This window comes from Schistocerca cancellata, chromosome 1 (assembly GCF_023864275.1).
Source record: "Schistocerca cancellata isolate TAMUIC-IGC-003103 chromosome 1, iqSchCanc2.1, whole genome shotgun sequence".
NCBI lineage: Eukaryota > Metazoa > Arthropoda > Insecta > Orthoptera > Acrididae > Schistocerca > Schistocerca cancellata.
In genome coordinates, this window is record NC_064626.1 from 1,012,437,696 (window position 1) to 1,012,464,066 (window position 26,371).

A 26,371-nucleotide genomic window follows, 5' to 3' on the forward strand; every position below is an offset into this window, starting at 1 on the left:
GTGTGTGTGTGTGTGTGTATAAAATAGAAAGAAACATTCCACATGGGAAAAATATATTAAAAACAAAGATTCCATGACTTAGCAAATGGGAAAGCGCTGGTAGATAGGCACAATAAAAAAACACACACACACACACACACACACACACACACACACACACACACACACACACAATTTCAAGCTTTCGCAACCCACGGTTGCTTCGTCAGGAAAGAGGGAAGGAGAGGGAAAGATGAAAGGATGTGGGTTTTAAGGGAGAGGGTAAGGAGTCATTACAATCCCGGGAGCGGAAAGACTTACCTTAGGGGGGAAAAAAGGACAGGTATACACTCGCTCGCGCGCGCACACACACACACACACACACACACACACACACACACACACACATATACACACATATACAGACACAAGCAGACATATTATTGAAATATGTCTGCTGTGTCTGTATATGTGTGGATGGATATGTGTGTGTGTGCGCGAGTGTATACCTGTCCTTTTTTCCCCCTAAGGCAGGGGCGAGCAAACGTTGCACGCGGCTCATGAGCGCACAGCGCTGCACGTGTGCTGCTCGCGTGCAGGCGTCGACCGGGGCTGTGGCGACAGCCGGCAGGTTGCGGCAGTGTAGTGCCAGGCTAAGCTGCGGACGTTGATGCGAAGCGAGCACTATGTAGTGAATGTTGTATTTCAAGAAATGGAGAAGTGGAGATTTGCTATCTTTTAAAAAGTAATGGGAGAATCATTTTTTCTTTGTGCAAAAACGTGAAAATTCGAAATGTTTAACATGGGGCAGTATTCTCGCTGGTCAACGGAAGTTTAGTTTTGAAGGCCATTATAATAAATTTCACAAGGACGAGTACAATTTATTGTCGGATTCTGAGCGGATGGGGAATTGACTGAGCTTAAGAAGAGCGATCTGACGATACCAGATGAATCTGTCGTAGTTGGCCGGCCGGTGTGGCCGAGCGGTTCTAGGCACTACAGTCTGGAACCGCGTGACCGCTATGGTCGCAGGTTCGAATCCTGCCTTGAGCATGGATGTGTGTGATGTCCTTAGGTTAGTTAGGTTTAAGTAGTTCTAAGTTCTAGGGGACTGATGACCACAGCAGTTAAGTCCCATAGTGCTCAGAGCCATTTGAATTTGTCATAGTTGCTGTTGTCACGAGAGATCTGCGACTTTCTCTTGTCATGTCTCTCATCTAACTGATTTAACATTTTATGGAGCACTGTTATCAAGTTTTCAGGACGACAACAATAATAGCCCAGCGGTATGTGCAAGTTATAAGACTGCGCTTAGTATAGCGAGAGCTGGAAAACCATTTGCTGAATTAATAAGTCTCGGTTAAGAGGAAACATCAGTGATGAAAATTTACGTAACTGTTCGTGTTTTTCAAGCACTCCTACTAACCTTATTCATTCACTCAACAAAACAAGTTAGGAAATAAAACACATTACAGAGGAAGGAGCGGACAGAAGGTATGGTGGGGATAGGAGATAAGCGGGTGGCCAGCTTGCCCCTGTGTGCACGCGGAACACCTGTTCACTGCATGCGTGCAAGTGCACCGCACATGTGCAGGATTCCTGCCCGCCCCTGCCCTAAGGTAAGTCTTTCCGCTCCCGGGATTGCAATGACTCCTTACCCTCTCCCTTAAAACCCACATCCTTTCATCTTTCCCTCTCATCCCTCTTTCCTGACGAAGCAACCGTGGGTTGCGAAAGCTTGAAATTTTGTGTGTGTGTGTGTGTGTGTGTGTGTGTGTGTGTGTGTGTGTGTGTTTTTATTGTGCCTATCTACCAGCGCTTTCTCGTTTGGTAAGTCATGGAATCTTTGTTTTTAATGTATATATCTTGTAATCTGACTTGTTCCGCATCATATCGATAAAATAATCGTAAAAATGATCTACGAAACATGACATAACTAAACTAAACTATTGGGAATACGACAGGAACTATTGTTTGTAGCAAAAAAAGTCTAGTTAACATGGGCTCTAAAATGCAAATGCAATGATTAGAGCTGTGAACACTTCTTTATGTACTGTGGAACAAATCTCTCCTACTAAAAGCTCTTTGTTGCAACAATGTAAATGACATGGCTGCTTTCTCAGGTGGCCCGGCCCCTGATGGGGTAGGATAAACCTGTGACAGGACTGGAACAGGAAGTTCTGGGTGGTTGCATTTGGCAGGTTTTGCACCTGTGTCTTCCACAAGGATATGATCCTTGAGACAAGGGGTTGGGATTGGAGGTAGCATATGGATGAACTAGGATGTTGTTTAGTTTGGGCAGGCAATGGAACACCACTTTAGGAGGGGTGGGAAGTATCTCGGGTAGGATGTCCCTCATAAAGTGGTGTTCCATTGCCCACCCAATCTCCTATATGCCACGCCCAGTTCCAATCCCTTACCACAAGGATCATGTACCTGTGGAAGAACCAGGTGAAAAACCTGTCCAATCTACCCACCCAGTACTTCCTATTCCAGGCCTGTCACTGGTTTGTCCTACCTTATGAGTGGCCGGGCCACGTCTGAAAGCAGCCATTTTATTAACCAGCTCTGCTGCAATCATCGCACAGATTTTTATATTGGTATGACTGTCAACCAGCTGTCCACTGGATGAATGGCCACAACTGAAATGTGGCCAAGAGCAGAGTAGACTGCCCTGTGCCACAACATGCAGCTATATATAACACATTTGATTTCAGTGGCTGATTCACTACCCGAGCCATTTGGATCCTTCCATCCACAACCAGCTTTTCCGAGCTGTGCAGATGGAGAAGTTATCCTTTCCACTCATTCTCCGATCCCATAATTATCGCGGCCTCAGCGTATGGTTACATACTGTGTCCACGCCCTCCATCCAATAGTTTCCATTCCCTCTGTCCTATCATCTTCTCACTGTTCTCCTCTCCTACCCTGTTTATTTGTGCCCTATGCCAATGCATCCTGCCCGTCTTTCCCCTGTCTTTTTGTGCCCTTTTTTCCCCACCTTCCTGCCCTACAACATCTTGACAATGTGCCTGTTGGCATTCTAGTCCCAGCACACTCTACCAGACATCTACATCTACAGCTGTACTTTGCAAACCACTGTGAGGTGCATGGTAGAGGGTATGTCCCATTGTACCAGTTATTGCGGTTTCTTCCTGTTCTATTCACGTATTGAGTTTAGGAAGAGTGATTGTTTGATTGCCTCTCTGCATGCAGTAATTATTCTAATCTTATCCTCACAATCCCTATATGAGTGATACATAGGGGGTTGTAGTATATCTTTAGAGCAATCATTTAAAACCAATTCTTGAAACATTATTAATATAGACTTTTTCGGTGTAGATTACGTCTGTCTTAGAGTCTGCCAGTACAGTTCCTTCAGTATCTCTGTAACACTCTCCCAAGGATTAAGCAAAGCTGTGACCATTCATGCTGCCCTTCTCCACCTAAGCAATATTCTAGGATGGCTCACATCAGTGATTTGTAAGCAGTCTCTTCTGTAGACTGATCACACTTCCCCAATATTCTACCAGCGAACTTAAAGCTACAATCTGCTTTTCCCTTGACCGAACCTATGTGATCATTTCATTTCCCTAAAAAGTGTTACACCAAGGTATTTTTATGAGTTAGCCGATTCTAATAATGTCTCATTGATACTATAGTCATAGGATATTACTTTTTTTCATTTTGTGAATTGGAAAATATTACATTTCTGAACATTTAGAGCAAATTGCCAGGCTCTACACCACGTTGAAATCTTATCAAGTTCTGACTGAATATTTGTGCACATTCTCTGAGATAGTACTTCATTATAAATAACTGCATCATCTGCAAAAAGCTTGATTTTACTATTAGTATTGTTTGCAAGGTCATTAATATAAAACATGAACAGCAAGGGTCCCAACACACTTCTCTGAGGTACACCCAAAGTTGCTTCTACATCTCATGACTCTTCAGCCAGGATAACATGCTGTGTCCTCCCTACCAAAAACTCCTCAATCCAGTCACAAATTTCACTTGATACTCCATATGATCATTCTTTTGACAATAAGTGTAGGTCAAAAGCTTTTTGGAAATAAAGGAACACTACATCTACCTGGTTGCCTTGATCCAAATCTTTCAGTATGTCACAACCATATTGTGGTCACTGATACTGGTTTTGATGTGGACATCCTCCAAGACGTCAGAAGTATTTTTCACCATTGGATCAGTATATTTCCATTATGAGTGGGGTTCCTAACTATCTGTTATAGGTAGTTTCCAGAGAAGACATTTAGTAAAGTTTCACATGATGTTTTATCACACCCACAACTAAGAAAACTGTAATTTTCCATTTAATTGTTGGATGATTAAACTCTCCTTTGATGGTTACAGTATGATTGGGGAACTTTCATACAAGTGAACTGAAGTGTTCTCTAAAGCTTTGGTTACATCAGGGGATGAGTCTGGTGGGCAATAGAAGGATTTTATGCCTGCTCCTGATACTGAGTCTTGCCCAGTAAGCTTTAGTTTGTATCTCAGTGGATTTGAGGTTTTTGTCTACTGCGACAAATACAACACCTCCATTTCCCATTTGCCTACCCTGTCGATATATACTTAAATTTTCCCCAAAAATCTCATTGCTATCAATCTCAGTTTTCAACAAGCTTTCTGTGCCTAGTATTATGTGAGCCTCACTGCTTTTCATGAGCGCTTCAAACTGTGGCACTTTGTTGCAAGTGCATCGGCAGTTTACCAGTAGGATTTCAATTCTCTCACGTGTGGTAGGCATTGCTTTTGGTCTTACACAGGTGATTCTGGGTTTCCTATAGCTGTTGTGATCTTTATTGAATGGAGGGTTGCCTAATCTAAAACGGGCGTTTGTGTGCACCCCACACACAGTCAGCCTCTGATGTGGAATGCACACCTGACCTATTTAGGGGGGCCTACAGTTCTCAACCCTATGGCACAAGTCCAGGAAGTTGCAGCCTAGCTTGTCACAGAACCTTTGAAATCTCTGGTTCAGTTCTCCCATTCGACTCAGAACCAAACGGCCATGACCAGTTCTGGGGACAATGCTGTAAATTGAGAGTTTGTTGAAACTCCATGTGCGAGACTGATCTTCTCATCCTTCTCTGCTAGTCACAGGAATGAACCAAGAATGACCTCGGAGCCCAGACGACAGGCATCATTTGTTCCAATGTGCGCCACAATCTCCAGTTGGTTGCACTCTATTCGTCTCTTTCCCTACTCATACACTACTATCCCGTCCACTCCCCCACCACCTCCAGATTGCTGCTTGCATCCCAGGTGATAATTGCATTCTGGCCCGAGATGCTGAAGTTGGTTGTCATGTGTGTGTAAGGTGTGCTTGCTTGTGTGTATGATTGGTGTTTGTGTGTGTGTGTGTGTGTGTGTGTGTGTGTGTGTGTGTGTTCTACTGATGAAGGCTGAGTCCAAAAGCATAATGTAAGTGTCTTTTAATTGTGCCTGTTGGCAGCTTAGTATGCCTTCATTATGGTAAGTAGCAATCTGTGTTTTCCTACATTGTTGATATTTCTACCTGGAGTTTCCATTGTTTGACCTCTTTGCTTTCCATATTTTGAAAGGTGGTAGTATGGACCAAAACAAGAAATAAAGTCCAATAATTGTGGACTTTAAAGTACATACCTTGAGAACTGTAAGCTCCTGTTCATCTTCAGTACTATAAACACATGTCCTCCACTGAACAAGTCTGCATCTACATCTACATCTACCTCTGCATCTACATATATACTCCGCAAACCCCTCCGCCAGCCACTGTGAAGTATATGGTAGAGAGTATGTCCCATTGTGCCATAGTGCTGATAGCTCTTACGAAATGCATTTTAGAAGCCATGTTTACAGGACTTTTTGACTTTTTCCCAGGTTTTGGTCAATACTACCACCTCTCAGAATATGGAAAAGCAAAGAGCTTGCAGTAGAAGAGAGTTGTTTTACAATATAAGAGATGAAGTAGTACTCATAGCTCTTAAGATATGCATTTTTGAGCCCATATTTCTTAGACTTTAGTGCTTTGATTGATAGTTCCTATCGTATCTTTGAATATTGACCATTCTTCCTGGGACACCCTGTACATGAACATTTAAAAGCAGTTGCCTCATCTCCTACAAGTGAAATGAATCACGTCTTTTTGTGTTTTATTAAGCTTGCTGTAAACAGTTGCTATGGTTTTGTTCAATGAAAAGAGCAATTTTACAGTTTTATTATATATGTGGAGTTACTTTCTGCACAAGTCTTATCATTGTCGCATGGGATTCTTGCATTAGGTTCGTTAACATGTTATTAAAAGGTATCTGTGATTCATTTACACTCGTGAACAGTTGAATCGGACATACTTGTCTTTAGCTTTCATGTGCAAAAAAAGAACACTTCTGTAGCCTTACAAATAGAAAGGTTTAACATTTTAACACATTTTGACATCATCAACACTTGTACTTCCTATCTGAATGTTAGTCAGGACTCTTTTGTCAGTATTTGTATTTGAGAAACATAGTTATTTCTGGAGTCAGCATCCATGGTCAAGAATATGTGTGTGGCAGTGTCCTCATTTGGCTGGTTGGTGGTGGGCAGCAGATACAAGTAAGTGGAATGGAGTACTTGCAAATTTGACACTGGCCAACAATAGCTGAATAATAATAATTACATCCACATATGTGGATGGTGTGTACTGTATAAACAACAGAAAATTGCACCTACAACCTTTGGTGTTGGGTGTGTTTACTGCCTTGGTATCTTAAGAGACTGCAATTGTTTCAACTCGTCCGCATAAAGAAAAAGAATATACCCCAAATGTAATTTGAAGTCTGACTTTGTTTTGTGTTATGTAATATTTCAGATTAGAACCATTACTTTATCATTGTTAATATGGTGCCTCAAAATAAGGAGTTACTGTTTTATTGCTCACTAGTATTTAGTGCTGAGCAGTATGCAGATCTGTACACGTGGTATCAGATGCATCATTGAGGGAAGAAATTTCTCAACTGTTCTGATTTCCCTGATGCCCTACAATATAATCCAGGATGTATATGTGCCAGGATATCTGGGAAAAACCCAGAAATTTTTTCATCTAGGAGAAAACTGGGAAAAACCCGGGAATTTTTTATAATTTTTCATTGTTTTGGATTTGAGTTAATTTTCTATAATTTCTATAATTTTGACTGGTAAGAACTGATAAAAATCAAAATGTGCCAAAGGCTTTAGGATGAAGACTACGGGATACATAACAACAATAAACTGCTGTCGATGAGCGTGATGTCACAATTGTTTACGTAAAGTTCGTTTGAGCAATTGCCCGCGGCATGTGCAGTTGAGTTGCATTTAGTCAGCACCTTCTCCCACTTCCGGCTACTTGACATGTGACTGTTAGCTGTATCAATAGTAGCAACAAGCAGCCAGATGCTACCTGGAAAATTTTTTCTAGCACGCCCAGGTTGCCAGATTGCCGTATGATGCGCATGGCAGTCTGGGTTGTAGTGGGAAGGGGATTAGGCCCCTTACACACATGCGATTTCTGGCAGCACTGCTCAGCAGCGCGGCAGAAATGGTCAGTGTTCCGTAGTGCAAATAGATGGGACATTTACACATGTGGCGATTTGTATGCCAGCGGCAGGGGCAACCGTGTGACCATCTGTGCATGAGTGGCTGCCCACTGTTGGCAGCGGCGTTTTCACACCTGTTACCTTACGTACGTGGCATTCTATTAGTGTATCAGTCGTTCTCACAGCACCATGAGTTTTGATAATGAGCATTTCATTTGTGAGGTAGAAATGTGCCCTACTGTTTGGGACTCAGTATGTAGCGAATACAGCAACAGGATTGTAAATGCAGAGCATGAGAAGAACTGTGCAAACTGTTTATTCCAGGATTTGCAAATGAAAAAACATAGATTCCAAAAACCAAAAAGGTATGTATGTTACATTATTACATGTACAGATATTAGAAGTCCCCAGATCAAATTTTGTTCAATTGCCCACTCATTACACCTTCTTCACTTGCAAACAATTCAGCAGATTTATCTCTGATAACAGAGACTGATTTGTTCCTTGTTCTCGGCATTAAGGCTTTCTTGACTCCATTAGTCCAACGATGTACAGAGTGGTTTCAGATGTATATCCATCTCTATGATGAATGAAATTATGTAATATGCAGCATGCTTTTATTATATAGGCCAAATAAATTGAAACATTGAGTGGGCAGTGGCATATTCTCCATTTGTTGCTGAGTATTCCAAATGTACTCGCTATGAAACGTCTTGCTCATTATAAATTATTTCCACCCTAGGATCTTTGCATATATTCTGTCAAACCAAATGTTTCATCACCAACAAATGTAAATGGCAGTGGCTCTCCTCCAGCACATATTGGTTTTAGTCTAGGAACATTCAGTTCGTTGGCTCTTATCTCGCTGAATAGAGTACTGTTTTTAAAGATTTGTGAATCTGAACTTTTGCCATAAGGTCCAACATCTTGTTGTTGTGGTCTTCAGTCCTGAGACTGGTTTGATGCAGCTCTCCATGCTACTCTATCCTGTGCAAGCTTCATCATCTCCCAGTACCTACTGCAACCTACATCCTTCTGAATCTGCTTAGTGTATTCATCTCTTGGTCTCCCTCTAAGATTTTTACCCTCCATGCTGCCCTCCAATACTAAATTGGTGATCCCTTGATGCCTCAGATCATGTCCTACCAACCAGTCCCTTCTTCTTGTCAAGTTGTGCCACAAACTCCTCTTCTCCCCAATTCTATTTAATACCTCCTCATTAGTTATGTGATCTACCCATCTAATTTTCAGCATTCTTCTGTAGCATCACATTTCGAAAGCTTCTATTCTCTTCTTGTCCAAACTATTTGTAGTCCATGTTTCACTTCCATACATGGCTACACTCCATACAAATACTATCAGAAATGACTTCCTGATACTTAAATCTATACTTGATGTTAAAAAATTTCTTTTCTTCAGAAACGCTTTCCTTGCCATTGCCAGTCTGCATTTTATATCCCCTCTACTTCGACCATCATCAGTTACTTTGCTCCCCAAATAGCAAAACTCCTTTACTACTTTAAGTGTCTCATTTCCTAATCTAATTCCCTCAGCATCACCCGACTTAATTCGACTGCATTCCATTATCCTCGTTTTGCTTTTGTCGATGTTCATCTTATATCCTCCTTTCAAGACACTATCCATTCCATTCAACTGCTCTTCCAAGTCCTCTGCTGTCTCTGACAGAATTACAATGTCATCGGCGAACCTCAAAAGTTTTTATTTCTTCTCCATGGATTTTAATACCTTCTCCGAATTTTTCTTTTGTTTCGTTCACTGCTTGCTCAATATACAGATTGAATAACATTGGGGAGAGACTACAACCCTGTCTCACTCCCTTCCCAACCACTGCTTCCCTTTCATACCCCTCGACTCTTATAACTGCCATCTGGTTTCTGTACAAATTGTAAATAGCTATTCGCTCCCTGTATTTTACCCCTACCACCTTCAGAATTTGAAAGAGATTATTCCAGTCAACATTGTCAAAAGCTTTCTCTAAGTCTACAAATGCTAGAAATGTAGGTTTGCCCTTCCTTAATCTAGCTTCTAAGATAAGTCGTAGGGTCAGTATTGCCTCACATGTTCCAACATTTCTACGGAATCCAAACTGATCTTCCCCGAGGTCGGCTTCTACTAGTTTTTCCATTCGTCTGTAAAGAATTCGCATTAGTATTTTGCAGCTGTGTCTTATTAAACTGATAGTTCGGTAATTTTCACATCAGTCAACACCTGCTTTCTTTGGGATTGGAATTATTATATATTTCTTGAAGTCTGAGGGTATTTCGCCTGTTTCATGCATCTTGCTCACCAGATGGTAGAGTTTTGTCAGGACTGGCTCTTCCAAGGCTGTCAGTAGTTCTAATGGAATGTTGTCTACTCCGGGGGCCTTGTTTCGACTCAGGTCTTTCAGTGCTCTATCAAACTCTTTATGCAGTATCATATCTCCCATTTCATCTTCATCTACATCCTCTTCCATTTCCATAATATTGTCCTCAAGTACATCGCCCTTGTATAGACCCTCTGTATACTCCTTCCACCTTTCTGCTTTCCCTTCTTTGCTTAGAACTGGGTTTCCATCTGAGCTCTATATGTTCATACAAGTGGTTCTCCTTTCTCCAAAGGTCTCTTTAATTTTCCTGTAGGCAGTATCTATCTTACCCCTAGTGAGATAAGCCTCTACATCCATACATTTGTCCTCTAGCCATCCCTGCTTAGCCATTTTACACTTCCTGTCGATTTCATTTTTGAGACATTTGTATTCCTTTTTGCCTGCTTCATTTACTGCGTTTTTATATTTTCTCCTTTCATCAATTAAATTCAATATTTCTTCTGTTACCCAAGGGTTTCTACTAGTCCTCGTCTTTTTACCTACTTGATCCTCTGCTGCCTTCACTACTTCATCCCTCAGAGCTACCTATTCTTCTTCTACTGTATTTCTTTCCCCCATTCCTGTCAATTGTTCCCTTATGCTCTCCCTGAATCTCTGTACAACCTCTGGTTTAGTCAGTTTATCAAGGTCCCATCTCCTTAAATTCCCACCTTTTTGCAGTTTCTTCAGTTTTAACCTACAGTTCATAACCAATAGATTGTGGTCATAACCAATAGATCTGGTACCTTCTAGTATCTCCAGGCTTCTTCCATGTATACAACCTTCTTTTATGATTCTTGAACCAAGTGTTAGCTATGATTAAGTTATGCTCTGTGCAAAATTCTACCAGACGGCTTCGTCTTTCATTTCTCTCCCCCAATCCATATTCACCCACTATGTTTCCTTCTCTCCCTTTTCCTACTCTTGAATTCCAGTTACCCATGACTATTAAATTTTCGTCTCCCTTCACTACCTGAATAATTTCTTTTATCTCACCATACATTTCATCAATTTCTTCATCTGCAGACCTAGTCGGCATATAAACTTGTACTACTGTAGTAGGCATGGGCATTGTGTCTATCTTGGCCACAATAATGCGTTCACTATGCTGTTGGTAGTAGCTTATCCGCACTCCTATTTTTTTATTTATTATTAAACCTACTCCTGCATTACCCCTATTTGACTTTGTGTTTATAACCCTGTAGTCACCTGACCAGAAGTCTTGTTCATCCTGCCACCGAACTTCACTAATTTCCACTATATCTAACTTTAACCTATCCATTTCCCTTTTTAAATTTTCTAACCTACCTGCCCGATTAAGGGATCTGACATTCCACGCTCCGATCCGTAGAATGCCAGTTTTCTTTCTTCTGATAACGACATCTTCTTGAGTAGTCCGTGTCCGGAGATCCGAATGGGATACTATTTTACCTCCGGAATATTTTACCCAAGAGGACGCCATCATCATTTAATCATACAGTAAAGCTGCATGCCCTCGGAAAAAATTACAGCCGTAGTTTCCCCTTGCTTTCAGCCGTTCGCAGTACCAGCACAGCCAGGTTGTTTTGGTTATTGTTACAAGGCCAGATCAGTCAATCATCCAGACTGTTGCCCTTGCAACTACTGAAAAGGCTGCTGCCCCTCTTCAGGAACCACACGTTTGTCTGGCCTCTCAACAGATACACCTCCGTTGTGGTTGCACCTATGGTACGGCTATCTGTATCGCTGAGGCACGCAAGCCTCCCCACCAACGGCAAGGTCCATGGTTCATGGGGGGAGGATCCAACATCTATGTAAACAAAATTATAATTTGCATCACAAACTGCTTATAAAATAGTTGAGAAAAAATGTTTGTACTTTAAGTGAGCCACTATGCCGGGGCTTAATCAGATGCATGTGTGTACCATCTATTGCTCGTATACAATTTGGAAAATCTGCATTTGTCTGAAACCTTCTGCAATATTCAACCAGTCCACTTCAATAAGCATCGAAAATGTAGACTCTTTCAGAACATTCCAAATATTTTGACAAGTGTCCTTTACTAAGCTTGAGATGTTAGAAACTCCACATTTATATGCGTAATTTAGATCTGTGCATGTATTTCCTGATGCAAGATACCTGAAATCAAAAAAGAAATCTTTTTATTTCAGCAACTCAGTTGCAAAAAGGGTGGGAAAATGTAAGAGATTCGTACACTCGAGAGCTGCAGAAACAGAAAAAAGTGAAGAGTGGTTCAGTGGCAAATGCCAGAAAGCAGTAAATTTTCTTCAAGCAACTTTCGTTTTTAGTGGCTGTATGTGAAACACCTCCTGTTGACAAAAAAACAGACGTTATGGCCAACGAAGAGTCAAGCGCCAATCAAGAACCGTCTCCTACTATCTCAGGCTCTAGCATTCCCAAAAAGACTTTTAGAAAGCAGAATTTTTTTGAAATACTTGCAGGAAGTGTTCAAAAGAAATCAAAATTAATGGAGGAAGATCCTGATAGATTATTTCTCTTTGCTACCTCATTTCAAGGCCACACCTGAAGAAAAACCATCTAATGCGAAATTCGAACTTACGAGTGTGCTGCAAAAATACATTACATACGGTAATGCTCATGGAAAAGTGGGTGTATCACAGGGAAATGTAAGTGGAACGCACTTTGTGGAACATGGCTCATCTGCTTCCATAGCCACTTATGAGGTACAGCTGGCTCAGTCAGCACAAAAGGCGTTGTTGGAATCACCATCTCAGTTTTCTGATACATCAGTGTACGACGATTTGTTTTAGGATGTCTACACATATTGTAATTGCTGTGGCCACCCACTTCATACATCATAGCGCCTACTGCATTGGCGTCCCACTTCATGTCCAACCAACACGAGACGCCTGCATCACAGGGCGTATGTCCACCAGGAAAACCTACATCGTCTGTGTTGACAAAACAAATACTTACCGGCAGCCACAACACAATACAACACAACACCATGTCTCCACCAATGGCAGGGACCGCTACCCGTTCGCGGAGCCTACAGAACAGCTTCACCAGAGGTCTCAGCTAGCCAAGGAACTACTTTGATACACCAGGCACATAATCGCTAATAGTTCTGGCATATACATCCCCCAATGAGCTTTTTAAGGTGGAACAGTGCCGGCAAAAGGCAGTTCGATGCACCACTTGGAAAGATACAGAGCTGCCACCACGGCCAGACGCCTCTTCTAGCTGACCGATCTCTTGTAGATGGACTTGGTATAGTTGACGAACCTCTTGACATTGTAGGATTGTTTATTGTGTTCGCTCCCACTGAATAGTCTGGTCTTTTCTATTATTATTATTCATTATTTTGTATTTGTATCGATCCACAGTTGGGGTCGAGTCGGTTGTTATTTTGGAGATTGTATTATTGTTTCATTTTGGTGAGTCCAATAAATTGTTTTCGGGCTTGTGTTTTCCGCATTGGTATTCTGCTAGTGCAGATACTTCAGTAATTTTCTTATGTAACACAAATTGCTAAAATAAAATCATTTTACTTCTACTATTTGTACTTTGCAAGTGTTCTGGCGTGAAATACGTGTTTTCAGCAAATGTAGTTGTTCCTAAAAGGTTGGTACTGACATCCTGAAGTAGTTGAAGAACTTGGCACAGTCTTCATGTAACTCCCTATATACAGTATAGAAATGTCTGTATATTGTATGAGTGATGCACATTGGGTGTTGCCAGTATTTACGTTTACGGCATTGGCGCCTGAATTCTCGTTTGATCAAGAAAACCAGAGCAACAGTACTTTGTCTGAGTCCGTATTATCGACTGAATGGGATGTACACGATGTGAGCAGCACTGATTAAGCACAGCAGCAGCGCTGCTAAGCAGAGCAACGAAAAAAGACCACGGGGACTGATGCGTGCTGCTCAGTAGCACTGCTTAAAATTACCTGTCTGTAAGAGGCCTTAGTCTACACATAAGCAGTATCTACATGTAGTGACTTTGCTGTTTCCTCTCCATTTACACGTTTCACATCAAATGAATACAAACAGGTATCTGGTTTGGAGCTATCAAGTGAATTAAAATACATTCACATAATTACGGAAGGCTAACATATGTTATTAGTTTCGCTTTTCTGATTTTATTTTATTTCCATGTTTTTGGCAGTCAGTTGCCTTGCAGAACAATGACGTTATTTTTGTTGGTTTGCTAAATAAACGTGGCTTTTATTGGTCTTTCCCCTGAGGCAGTCAATTTATTAGAAATGAAGTGTTTTGTTCCGCACTATTGGCTAGTTTCAACTGTTCACTGAATTTCAAGTGCTCATTTTCTTCTTCTGGAACATATGGCATTATGCCATAATAAAGAACCAAAAATGAGATAATACAGTACTAGTACTCCAAGAAAATTTGCATCCCGAAAACCGCAGTGAAATCTTGATATCGGGTTGGGGCCTACTTCGTTGTGAATCTGGACATATGAATGTGACTTTAAGCTGAATTATGCATTTTGGTGTGGTGCATGAAATTCTGATGCTCTTGGCATATCCTATTTATTTTATGATGTCATGTAAGATATCTTATACTATGTATGTATGTATGGACTTCCTACATCATCATAGCTGCCCAAGCACAGTAACGCCTGTTTTGTGGGCCTCTCTGGCAACTGTTGAAATGAAGCTATTTCTAACAGGTTGCGTTTCTTTAATCACAGAGTGTTTGATTCTCATTGGAAACTTAACACATTGAGAAATAGCCACTTAGAAGAATTTAGAGCCCAGAAGGCCAGGCAATAATGCCATTATTTAAAATTTTAATGGCACATTTGTGTGATGTATCTTGAGGTGTAACACACACAAAAAAGACCAATATTATATGTGAAAGCTTAGCTTTTCTTGTAGCTTGTTAATCCTCAAGACTAATATTGTATGTGAAAGCTTAACTTTTCTTGTAACTACATTATGTACATTAATTTAAACCATTAACTTTCCATATTTGTGTGTTCACTCTGCTTAACAGTGATGTTGCTATTGGCTGACTGTGTCATGTCTCCTATGCTCTGAATATCTGCTGTCATTGACTGGCGAGGTCATGTGACATGAGCTATGATTGGCTTACAAAAACGCATTTCGATCTTGATTTCAGTGCTCACAAACTAACATGCTGTTTTGAATCCATACTATTGTAATACGAACAAAAATATGCAGCATATCATAATATGAAAATATGCAGTGTAAATGTTACTACACATCAGAGCTTTCCAAAACTCCCCCCCCCCCCCCCCCCCCCCCTGAGTTTTTTCGTTCTATGAAGTTTCACAGGATTGATATTTTTTACAGCACCAAGGGAAAGCATACTGTCACATATCATGGAACAAGTGTATTTTTGACCTTGGAAGAAGTATATTTTCACGTGGGGAAAAAGTGCATTTTTTAACCGGGAAATCTGGGGAATTCTTTTCTTGTCTGCATATACAACCTGTTCTCGTAAGAAAAAAATAATGCAGAACATCTTCTCATACAATAAAATAAAGCTATGCACCTTTCTGCTGATCATCTTGCTGTTGAGTCAAAGAGGTATGATACTGTGAGGCAAGAAGTAGCAGTAGATGGCGAGGAATGATTAGCTGGATTCAGTGAAACAAGTTATCTGGCTGTGGTGTACCTCACCCAAGTCATCTGACAGGACAAAGTTTCTCTTGCACATCACACGTATAGAGGAGGGCCACTGCATGCACACACACTCATGCAATGAGACGTGTACATCTTTAAGGGTAATATTATATTTTTATTGTAAAAGAAATTTTCATTTTCTCTGTACTAGTAAGATGTTGAGGATCTTGATACCATACACCTAAAGAAAACAGTCATCATCATCATTATGCATAAGTGGTTACAAAAATAGGAAAGGGTTTCACTTACGTGTATATGGAATAGGACCATTTGTGCTCCTCTCCCTATAAGTGCAAAAAGTAGAAAACTTTTTGGGAAATAACTTCACTTGAAAAGAAACTATTTGTTGTAATTAATTATGCTTCATATTAATCAACAGTGAGGAATTGGTTCGTATTATTTTGGACGATGTTATATAGCCTGAATTGTTCGCTGAGTGTTCCTGACTGATACTAATTTCTTTTGTTTTTAAGGCATCAGAGACATTATTTCGCATGGCAGTATGGCGTGGCTGGGTGAAGCCTATACCTTATGGGGAAGTGTTGATTTTTATGACGTCGGTTGCTGGCCTACTCTATTTTTATAGAAGCAATCATATAAGCCATGACTCGATCTATGGATTGTTGAGGTGAGCAACTTTTGCCTAAAGTTCAGTTTTGTTTTTGTCTGAGTGCTTGGTTTGTGTAATCGGGGTAGAGTGAGAGAGATCATTTCTGCAGTAGACTTGCCACCAAATATTATTTATAAATATTGTTAGGAAGAGCTGTGTTTTTCTGTGCCGACACCTTGTAGTTTGTTGTTTTCCTCTTTTCTTTCTCGTGTAATGATCATGGAATAAATGAATTTCATATTTCATAACATTAATATGTGAGGGAATGTAAGTCATCATTGTCATATTTATAGTCTCGTAAAAGGACTTTTGGAGTCAATATCCAACAGATTATGGGCCCAGAAAGAGATTAGTAAAGTTTCCACATTTGTACAGTACCTTCTGTTCAGAAATTGACAAGTCAAGATCGGTAGTAACCATGTGACATAAATTGCCATTCTTATTTGTGAGATACTATATTGCATTTATTCAGTATGATGCTATCAAATTTTTTGTAAAGAAAAATTCAAGATTTACTTGCTGAACAATGCAAGATTTATTTGCTGAACAAACTGAACACACCTAAGATGACATTGGGTGGACAATCAGTTTAATTGTGAGAAATTGACTGGTATGGCTAACAAGTGGAAATTTATGACTGAAGTGTACCTGAAACATGAACTATTGTGGTAGCCAATTGCTGGCAGCAATAATGATCAGAATAATGTGTGGTGTAAAGGATGAGCCAGTCAGTAGGAAAATTTTTACTTCTCTTATTAGCTCCCAGAGGTAACTTCATTTATCCATTATGGCCAAGCCATGGCCAGCAGCGTTGGATGCCTGTAACAGGGTGTATACGACCCGGGACAACCAGGAGATCTGGGAAAAACCCGGGAATTTTTTCATCTGGGAGAAAACCGGGAAAAACCCAGGAATTGTTTACAATTCTGGGAATTTTTCATTGTTTTAGTTTTCAGTTAAATTTTTGTGATTTTGAATGGTAAGAACCAACACTCTAACAAAGGACATTACTGTACCCCGTTACTGCAGAATAACACTGAAGCAACGAAACATGAACGAGAAAGGAAAAAAAGGTAAAATAAACTTAAGTTGGAAAGGAAATGCGCCGTATACAATAACGAAACACAGTGCTCATACAAGCGTCTGCCAACAGCAAAATATATCAAAGGCTTTTGGAAGATATGCAGTGTTTCATAACAACAAATTGCCTCCGATGAGCGTGACGTGACAACTGTTTAAATTAGATTCCTTTGAGCAGTTGCGGGCGGGCTCTTGTCCTTGCGCAGTTGAGTCGCGTATGAGTAGTACAGTAGTACCTTCTCCCGCTTCTTGTTACAGAAGTGTGGCTTGGCGGCACTACCTAATATTGCCCTGGTTCGGAAATATAGTAAATCCGGGCCTGATGCACAGAGCAGTCTGAGTTGCGGTGGGGAGGTGGATCATCTCCTCGTGACCTGTGTTTACATTCAGTGATTTTGTTGTTTCCTCTTCGTTTAGTGCTCACACGTTAAATGATAAAACAGATTTTCGTGACCGGGAGTTATCAAATGAATCAAAATACATTCGCATAAATATGGATGGCCAAAATATGTCATTAGTTTCAGATTTTATTTCCCACCTTTCTGACAGTCAAGCATTAATCGCCTTGCAGAATAATGAAGTTATCTTCGTCGGTTTGCTAAAGAGATTGGGCTTTTATTAATCTTTTCTGCTGAGGTAGTCAGTTTATTTGAAACGAACTGTTTAATTTCACACCGTTGGCTGGTTTCAGCTGTTCACTGATTTCAAGTGCACGTATGACATTATGCCATAATAAAGAACCAAACACGAGATAATAAAATACTGGTACTCCAAGAAAATTTACGTCCGAATCTGGACATACAAATGTGCGCTTTAAGCCGAATTATGCATTGTAGTATGGTTCACGAAATTCCGATGCTCTTGAAGTGTCATTTAATGTCTTGTTTCTTTTATGACATAATGTAAGATCTTTTAATGTTTTACATGTACAAACATATGGCCTTCCTGCGTCATCGTGCTGTGACAGCTGTTATCTGGCGCTCTCTTGCAACTGCTGAAATGAACCTATTTCTAACAGGTAGTGGGAAAATATTGTGAACGGTGGTTTGAAAAGCGTTACATACATTAAAAGCACATTTCCTTTTACGCGAGATGAACTATGTGCGAGAATGTATGATGAATTTATTAAATAACAAAGCGTTTGACTCTCATTTAAAAATCAATTCTTTGAGGACGGCCATTTAAAAGAATTTCGAGCTCAGAAGATCACACATTAATGTCGTTCTTAAAAATTTTACTGGCACATTTGTGTGATGTATTTTAAAGTGTTCCACGGGCAAAAAGATCAAAATTATATGTGGAAGCTTGGCTTCTCTTCCAGCTTATTAATTTTGGAGACCAATATTATATGTGAATGCTATGTATATTAATTCAAACCATTAACTTTTCTTATTTTTTGTTTTCGCGCTACTTAAGAGTGATCTTGCTATTGGCTGAGTACATCACGTGCTCCTATGCTGTCATCAGCTGGCGAGATAACGTGACATGAGTTATGAGTGGCTTACAAAAGCGCATCGGAATCTCGATTTCAAAGCTTTGAAAAGTAACATGCGGTATTTGGTGGAATCTGAATTTATACCTTCGTAATACGAAAATATGCAGCCTACATATTGCTGCACATCAAAGGTGTTTCGAAACATGCTCCCCCCCCCCTCCCCCTCCCCCTCCGGGTTTCATTTTCTAAAGTGGCGGGAAATTCTACGTCGGTATATAAAATCATAAACATTCAAAGGATTGATGAGCTTTACAGTGCCAGGGAATAGTATATGGTCACTTAACACAGAAAAAGTGTATTTTCGCCCGGGAGAAATTGTATTTTTAACCGGGAAATCCGGGAAAAATCCGGGAATTTTCTTTCCTTGTCCACGTAGACACCCTGTGTAAATTTTCTTGTCCCACAGTCTAGCAGCAGGAAGTCAGCACCGAGAAAGGGCACCTTGATGACGCGTCTCTGTCATGTGCTGACGAGGGTACGCTATGCGCTCTGGATAGTTCCATGCCGCCCGCACGGTTTTCTCGGTCCTGACCAATCGGGGTGGAGGAAGCTGCGTGGTGTGTCGAATATACCCAGCTGCCCGTTGCCGGGCCCACTCTCTTTGTTTTCTTGCTCTCCTGCGAGTTTGACATGCGCCCTGTAGCAGTGAACATCTTCCACTTCTCCCGGTGCTGCGGCACAGTGGACTCAGTTTTTGCAGACACCAACTTTTGCCATACTTTACCTTCTGGCTCACCCTCACCTCCCTAGGCCTGGCCATGTGATCCCTTTTTTTCATGCTTTCGCCAATAAATGGCCTTTTTCTAAATATTATCCTGATTAATTAATCACGCCCACCGCCTTCCCATCCGCCCATCCCGCACAGTGGAAAGCATCATCAAAAACACATTTGAAGGTAAAATCATATGTACATCGAAAACTTTATAGAGCAACAATTGCTAAAGAAGTACAGCAAAAATTATACAACCAGTATTCAAAGATACAACTTCTTCTTGTTATATCAGGCTGCTTTAACACTTTATAAATGCAAGATTGGCTTCTGACAAAAATTTAGAATTATATTTGTCAAACATTATGTCACCAGTTCAACAGATTCAAAACATTGGTAAGAAAATGGACGATGACTTGGAAGAAGCAGTCATGCTAAGTGGGCTTCCAGCCAATTTTCATACTCTCAATACTGGTGCTTGAGAATTCAGGTGGCAGTATTACAAGTGATACAATAACTTGGCACTGTATTCAAGAATCAGCAAAAAAGTCAGGGTGCTTTGACAATTGCAATTACAGATTTTGTGTTGGCAGCTGATAAGCTAACCAGTAAACATCAAAAGTTGAAGATCAATTGTGATGCATGAAATTCCAAGTCGATAGAATGCTATAAATGCCAAAAAATTGGTCATAAGATGAATGAGTGTAGAACTAAGAAAAATCTACCGTATTTACTCGAATCTAAGCCGCACTTTTTTTCCGTTTTCTGTAATCCAAAAAACCGCCTGCGGCTTAGAATCGAGTGCAAAGTAAGTGGAAGTTCTGAAATATGTTGGTAGGTGCCGCCACAACTAACTTCTGCCTTCGAATATGTGTAGCGCTACACGGGCATGCTTTGCAGGCACAAAGATAAATACTGGCGCCAGAACCACTGCATCAGTAAAAAAATTAAAAAAAGGTGGAAGACGAGCTTTTTTCTCCGCCCCGAGTTTCGAACCACTACATTTTCGTACATTATCCGACGAAGTAAATACAAATTCCGTATTGTTCATCTTCGAATGTAGCAGCATTTCTATGTACTACGAAAATCCGACTGGCAAGACTGGGATGTTTGTCAATATGGCCAACTCTACGTTCTGAATTTTTTCCTACCTGTCAGAAGAGATGGTTGCTAATAGGAACTTTTATGAATTGTGAATCACACGCAGTATTCTCTTCACCATAAGAATAATACGAATATAAACATTTTACCATGCATTCTTTTGTACTTGCTGCTATCTCATTTAAATCCTGTCTGCCTAATAAAATACGAAACTAGAGTGAGACAACAACAAACGCGGAAGAATATACATATCATGTAATGTTTTTATTCGTATTATTCTTATGCCTAATAGTGATACAGTCAGAATTGAAGCACGGCAATTGACTAGATTTTTTAAATCTAAGATGACTAATTTCTGTGCAGAATATAATGTACTAAAGACGAGTCTGCAAAGATTTTCAAACTGAGAAAAATGTTTGCTAAACTCTCGTTCAGAACATGTTCTATCATACGCAGCCTATTATTTGGTTCTTGTTGATCATTACCAAAGAAAGCAGCAGTGTACGTAACAACAAATAGCAGTCTCTTGTCATTGTTTCGATAATGAGACGATTCCTCTCTTTTTTTTTTTTTTAATTGTAAGCGCCTAAGCGGCGGTAGCTCGCACAAAAGCAAGCCATGCCGCGAATGGTGACAGGTCGTAAACACTCATTATCAGAATGCGACAAACAATGCATGACAGTACAGTAATGCATTTTCAGCTTAGAGTGACGTAAACACCTATAACAAAGAGAACGGCACTTATCAGATCAAAGAAAAATAAGCAATCAATTCAAACCAGACGAAGCACGTGAAAAAAGAAGGGTATCTGTATAAATACGGACGGAGCGACTGACGCCTAGCAATGGCTACCTGGTGCAGCTTAACTGCTAAGCTTACGACTCGAACCAAACTACTGTAGCTGTATCGTCATTTATTCGACCTAAATTGAGTCTCATATTACAATGGACCAACTTTGTTTCGATTTGGAGGTGTGGCCTAAAACTTTTCTCACCTCTTGAATTTAGAGTCTCAAACTTCAGGTGCGGCTTAGATTCGGGAAAATTTTTTTCCTTGATTTCGAGTCTCATTTTTCAGGTGCGGCTTAGATTTGAGTTCGGCTTAGATTCGAGTAAATACGGTAAATGAATCTTCAAATTCTGCAAATACTATGAAAACTGAAAATTAAAATTTGCTAATTGCTCTTTCTGCATTTTCATATCTCGGCAGTGGCTGTTATATAGGTTCTGGGTGTATGCAACATTTGACGAATGAGAGATTCAGTCAATCTAGATCAACCACAATTATAATAGTTGCAGTAGCAGATAACTATAGTCCTGATGTGACTGCGAAGGACAGTGTTCAGCTTGGAAGATACTGGTAACAATAAGCATTAGCCAATAATGATGAACAATGTTGCATATGTTACAGGCCTTGGATGTAATTTGCTGTTGGTTAGTCAACAACAAGATGTGGACCTTGCATATTGCTCAATGATCTACAGTGTGGTATGTTCAGTAAGAATGATATAATCATCTCTAAGTTTGTGTCCTTGGAGTCTTTCATGGTGGTATGCTTCATGTTTTATTTGAAATGATGCAGCTTGTAAACTGAGAAGTTGGTGGCATATATGAATTAAATGAAATTTGTCTAAATGCAAATGTTGTAAAAAATTAACTATTATTGAATTGTGGTGTCAAAGGCTGGGGCATTATAATCATGGAAGTGTGCATTTATTAAAGAAAGAAATGGCTGATGATGAAAGGAATGGGACTAATTCAAATCCATGTGTTTCTTGTATAGAAGGAAACTTGTGTCGATAATCTTTTTCAAACCCTTTAGTAGAACTGCAGAAGGTCTACTTAATGTAGTACATTCTAATGTTTGTAGACCAATGAGCATGGCTTCGTGTGGAGGAGAATACCATCTCACTTTTATGGGTAATATACAGGGTGTTACAAAAAGGTATGGCCAAACTTACAGGAAACATTCCTCACACACAAACAAAGAAAAGATGTTATGTGGACATGTGTCCGGAAACGCTTAATTTCCATGTTAGAGTTCATTTTAGTTTCGTCCACCTACGCTCAATGGAGCACGTTATCATGATTTCATACGGGATACTCTACCTGTGCTGCTAGAACATGTGCCTTTACAAGTACGACACAACATGTGGTTCATGCAAGATGGAGCTCCTGCTCATTTCAGTCGAAGTGTTCGTACGCTTCTGAACAACAGATTCGGTGACCGATGGATTGGTAGAGGCGGACCAATTCCATGGCCTCCACGCTCTCCTGACCTCAACCCTCTTGACTTTCATTTATGGGGGCATTTGAAAGCTCTTGTCTATGCAACCCCAGTACCAAATGTAGAGACTCTTCGTGCTCGTATTGTGGACAGCCATGATACAATATGCCATTCTCCAGGGCTGCATCAGTGCATCAGGGATTCCATGCGACGGAGGGTGGATGCATGTATCCTTGCTAATGGAGGACATTTTGAACATTTCCTGTGTTTGAAGTCACGCTGGTACGTTCTGTTGCTGTGTGTTTCCATCCCGTGATTAATGTGATTTGAAGAGAAGTAATAAAATGAGCTCTAACATGGAAATTAAGCATTTCCGGACACATGTCCACATAACATATTTTCTTTCTTTGTGTGTGAGGAATGTTTCCTGAAAGTTTGGCCGTACCTTTTTGTAACACCCTGTATAAAGAAAATCATCTGGTTACTAGCTAAAATCAACAAAACAAAACATGAGTAGAATTGAAACTGGTTGAAAAAGTAAAATAATTTGAACAAATAATGGAAAAGATTTTGTGAATCAATGTAGGAAGGCATTCTTAAAAGACAAGTAGAATTTGACATCAGAAGACAATTCCTTGCGTTTCAGAGCAAAACATTTTAATGATAATTCTGCTTGTTTTGCTGAATTTCCTGAACCAAGTTCATGTATAGAAACAGTTGTGATGATTGTGAAAATGAAAAGACACCTTAAATGATTAATATTAGTCTGGGAAACAAGACTTGTATTCTATTTACTGCCAGGCAGAAGACAATCAACATGAAATGGGTATTCAAAGGTAAAGACATGGAAGATGGTGAAGTTGAATGTTATAATGACCACTTCATAAACAATTTAGGAATAAAGAAGACCACTTACTAAATATTAGAAACTCTGAGTCGTCAACAGGCACTGCACAAAAGAGAATGAAAATTTTTCTAGCTTTTGGAAGGAATCCTTTGGCAAGCTAAAGTGTAAATGTACATACAAAAAAACAAGGATTTCTTTAAAGTTTCAATTCTCTTTTGTTTGTGCCTGTCGACAACTCAGTGCTTCTGCCAGTTGGTTAGTGGACTCCTTTACTCCCAAATTATTTATGTTCTACCAGAATTTTTCTTACTGTTTATAATGCTAATTTTGTTGCAAAAGTGTATTCCAAGAAACATTTTCGCACGACAATCATTTTTCACTTCATACATTGTTAGATTTAGCAGCTGAATTTGATCTTGACATTGAACATCTGGATGTTTGAACCGTGTTTGTACATGGTAATCTTGATGAAGTAGTTTACATTCATCAGCCTGAGGGAGGGGGAGCAAACCAAACAAAGCAATTTATGGTCTAACTAATATAACAGTATAGGAGGCAGTCACCAAATAGCAGAAACGTTAAGTTGTCAAAAGGCACACACAGAAAAGAGGGAATAAATCTTTTGCTAACTTTCAGAAGAAATGCTTTGACCAGCTAGAGTACAAAAAACACACTTGTGCCTGTGCACCTACATTGTGCCAGCTGGGCATGCAGTGCCTAGTTTGCAGACTGGCAGATGGACTGGGGCAGTCGTTGTGTTGGGTTGGCTGGGTGAAGGGAGGGAGAAAGAGGCAGGAAGCAGGAGGGGAGGGGGTTGGGGATGGGTAGGTAGTACCTCATAGGGGAGCAGCAGATGTGTAGGCTAGGAATTTGGGAGTGAGGGTTAACAAGTGCAGGGGTTGAACATGCGGCACACTGGTACCAGAGCAGGTGCGATGTGGCACACGAGAGGCATGGATTGGTAGGGTGTGACAGGACACAGGAAGGCGACACTGTTGGGTAGAGTGTTTGGTGACAATGGCTTAGCAGATATTGCAGCCAAAATGCTTACAGGAGCAAAGGATGTGTTGCAAGGATAACTCCCATTTAGATAGTTCAGAAAAGCTGTTGCTAGAAGGAAGGATCCAGATAGCATGAGTTGTGAAGCAACCACTGAACTCAAGCATACTGTACCCAGTAGTGTTGTAGCACTTCGTGGTACTTTGTTATTGGCCCAGTTTGTGTTGGCTGTTCATTCTGGTGGACAGTTGGTTAATGGTCATCCCCTAATGAAATGCTGTGCAGTGATTGTGGCAGAATGGGAATATGACATGGCTGCTTTCACATGTGGCCCTACCACTGATGGGATAGGATAAGCCTTTGACCGAACTGGAGTAAGATTGCTGGGTGGATAAATTGTGCAGGTTGTGCACCTGGGTCTTCCTCAGTGATACGACCCTTGTTTCAAGGGGTTGGAGTGGCAGTCCTATTCCTATGGGAGACCAAACCCAGGTGCAAGACCTGTCCATTTCACCCACCCAGCACATCCTGCTCCAGTCCTGTCACAGGCTTATCCTATACCATCAGAGGCAAGGCCACCTGTAAAAGTAGCCATGTCATATACCATCTCTGTTGCAATCTTTGGAGAACATCAATATTTACCACTAAGAGAAGATGGATGAAATTTCTTTAGCGAACAACCAGTTTCCATGAACAGACTATCTTCTGTTTCAGGAGGGGGAAAAAATAATAATTATTGCAGCTTATTAGGTGTACATTATCAATGGCGTCCCATAATAAAATAAAAATAAAAATCATTTAATCCTGATCTGTGCATATTTAGGCATTACATATTGAGAAAGCGCCTACATATGCACAGATAATAAATCACCTAGTGTAATGTAAATGTTCTTACGAACCTGATGATCTGCATAGAATGAAACTGTTTGTTCAATAAATAAATTTTTTCAGTAGCTCTTGGTAGTAAACTGTGACGTTCATCAGATATGTACGAGCTAACCGGGCACCACCACCTTAAAATATATCTGTTGCAATCACTACACAGCATTTTATGTGGTCATGACCACCAGCCAGCTGTCCACCAGAATGAATGGCCACTGCCAAACCGTGGCAAAGAACGACTGTTTCTGTCATGAAAAAAGTGCTCAGAATGTTTGTGACGTTATTACTAATTTTGTTATTCATATCTCTGCATAATATTATGTCAGTGTTGAGGTCTGAGACTCTTCCCATCTCCTTCAAATAGTATCTATCATTTGCAGATCAGATCAATTAAAAATTCGATGAGAATGCTAAAAATCAAAGGGGAGCAAAAAAAACTGTGAAATTGTCTGTTGGACTCCTTGCTTTGAATGGTATACTATTTGTGCCAATGATAAAAATGTTAAGAGTTAAAATACTGCCGTTGGGACAATATTCCTCTGTGTCCTTGGAGTCTTTCATGGTGATGTGTCTGAATAAACTCTCCTTGACTTATAAGCTGCATCATTTTGAATGCTGAAATTATTCTGCTCAAATGTGTCACCCAGAACTGTGCCATCTTGGCATTCGGAAGAGAAGGACCCCTGTGAGTGTAGGCAGAGGTTCCATGACAGAGCTGTCTGAGAATGTTGTGCCTTGTAGCAGTAACATCTGCCTTTTCCATGGTGCTATCTCACTAGAAAAGCCTGTTCATACCTGCCTCCAGCAGGGTAAGGTTGTCAGTAATGTCTGCAACCACACTGTGTCTAGTGCCTATACCAGGTTAAATATGCTCCAGAGTG

At 40.4% G+C, this 26,371-nt stretch overlaps 1 protein-coding gene across 2 annotated transcripts in view; it reads left to right on the forward strand.

The window, feature by feature from the left end:
- The window catches only part of LOC126089118 (transmembrane protein 135-like), a 110,393-nt gene that overhangs the window by 28,016 nt on the left and 56,006 nt on the right, over positions 1-26,371 (forward strand). For both annotated transcript variants that reach the window (XM_049906886.1, XM_049906887.1), the window contains exon 4: positions 16,015-16,169. In XM_049906886.1, coding sequence (XP_049762843.1) covers positions 16,015-16,169 — 155 coding nt within the window. The remainder of the gene's footprint in view (positions 1-16,014; positions 16,170-26,371) is intronic.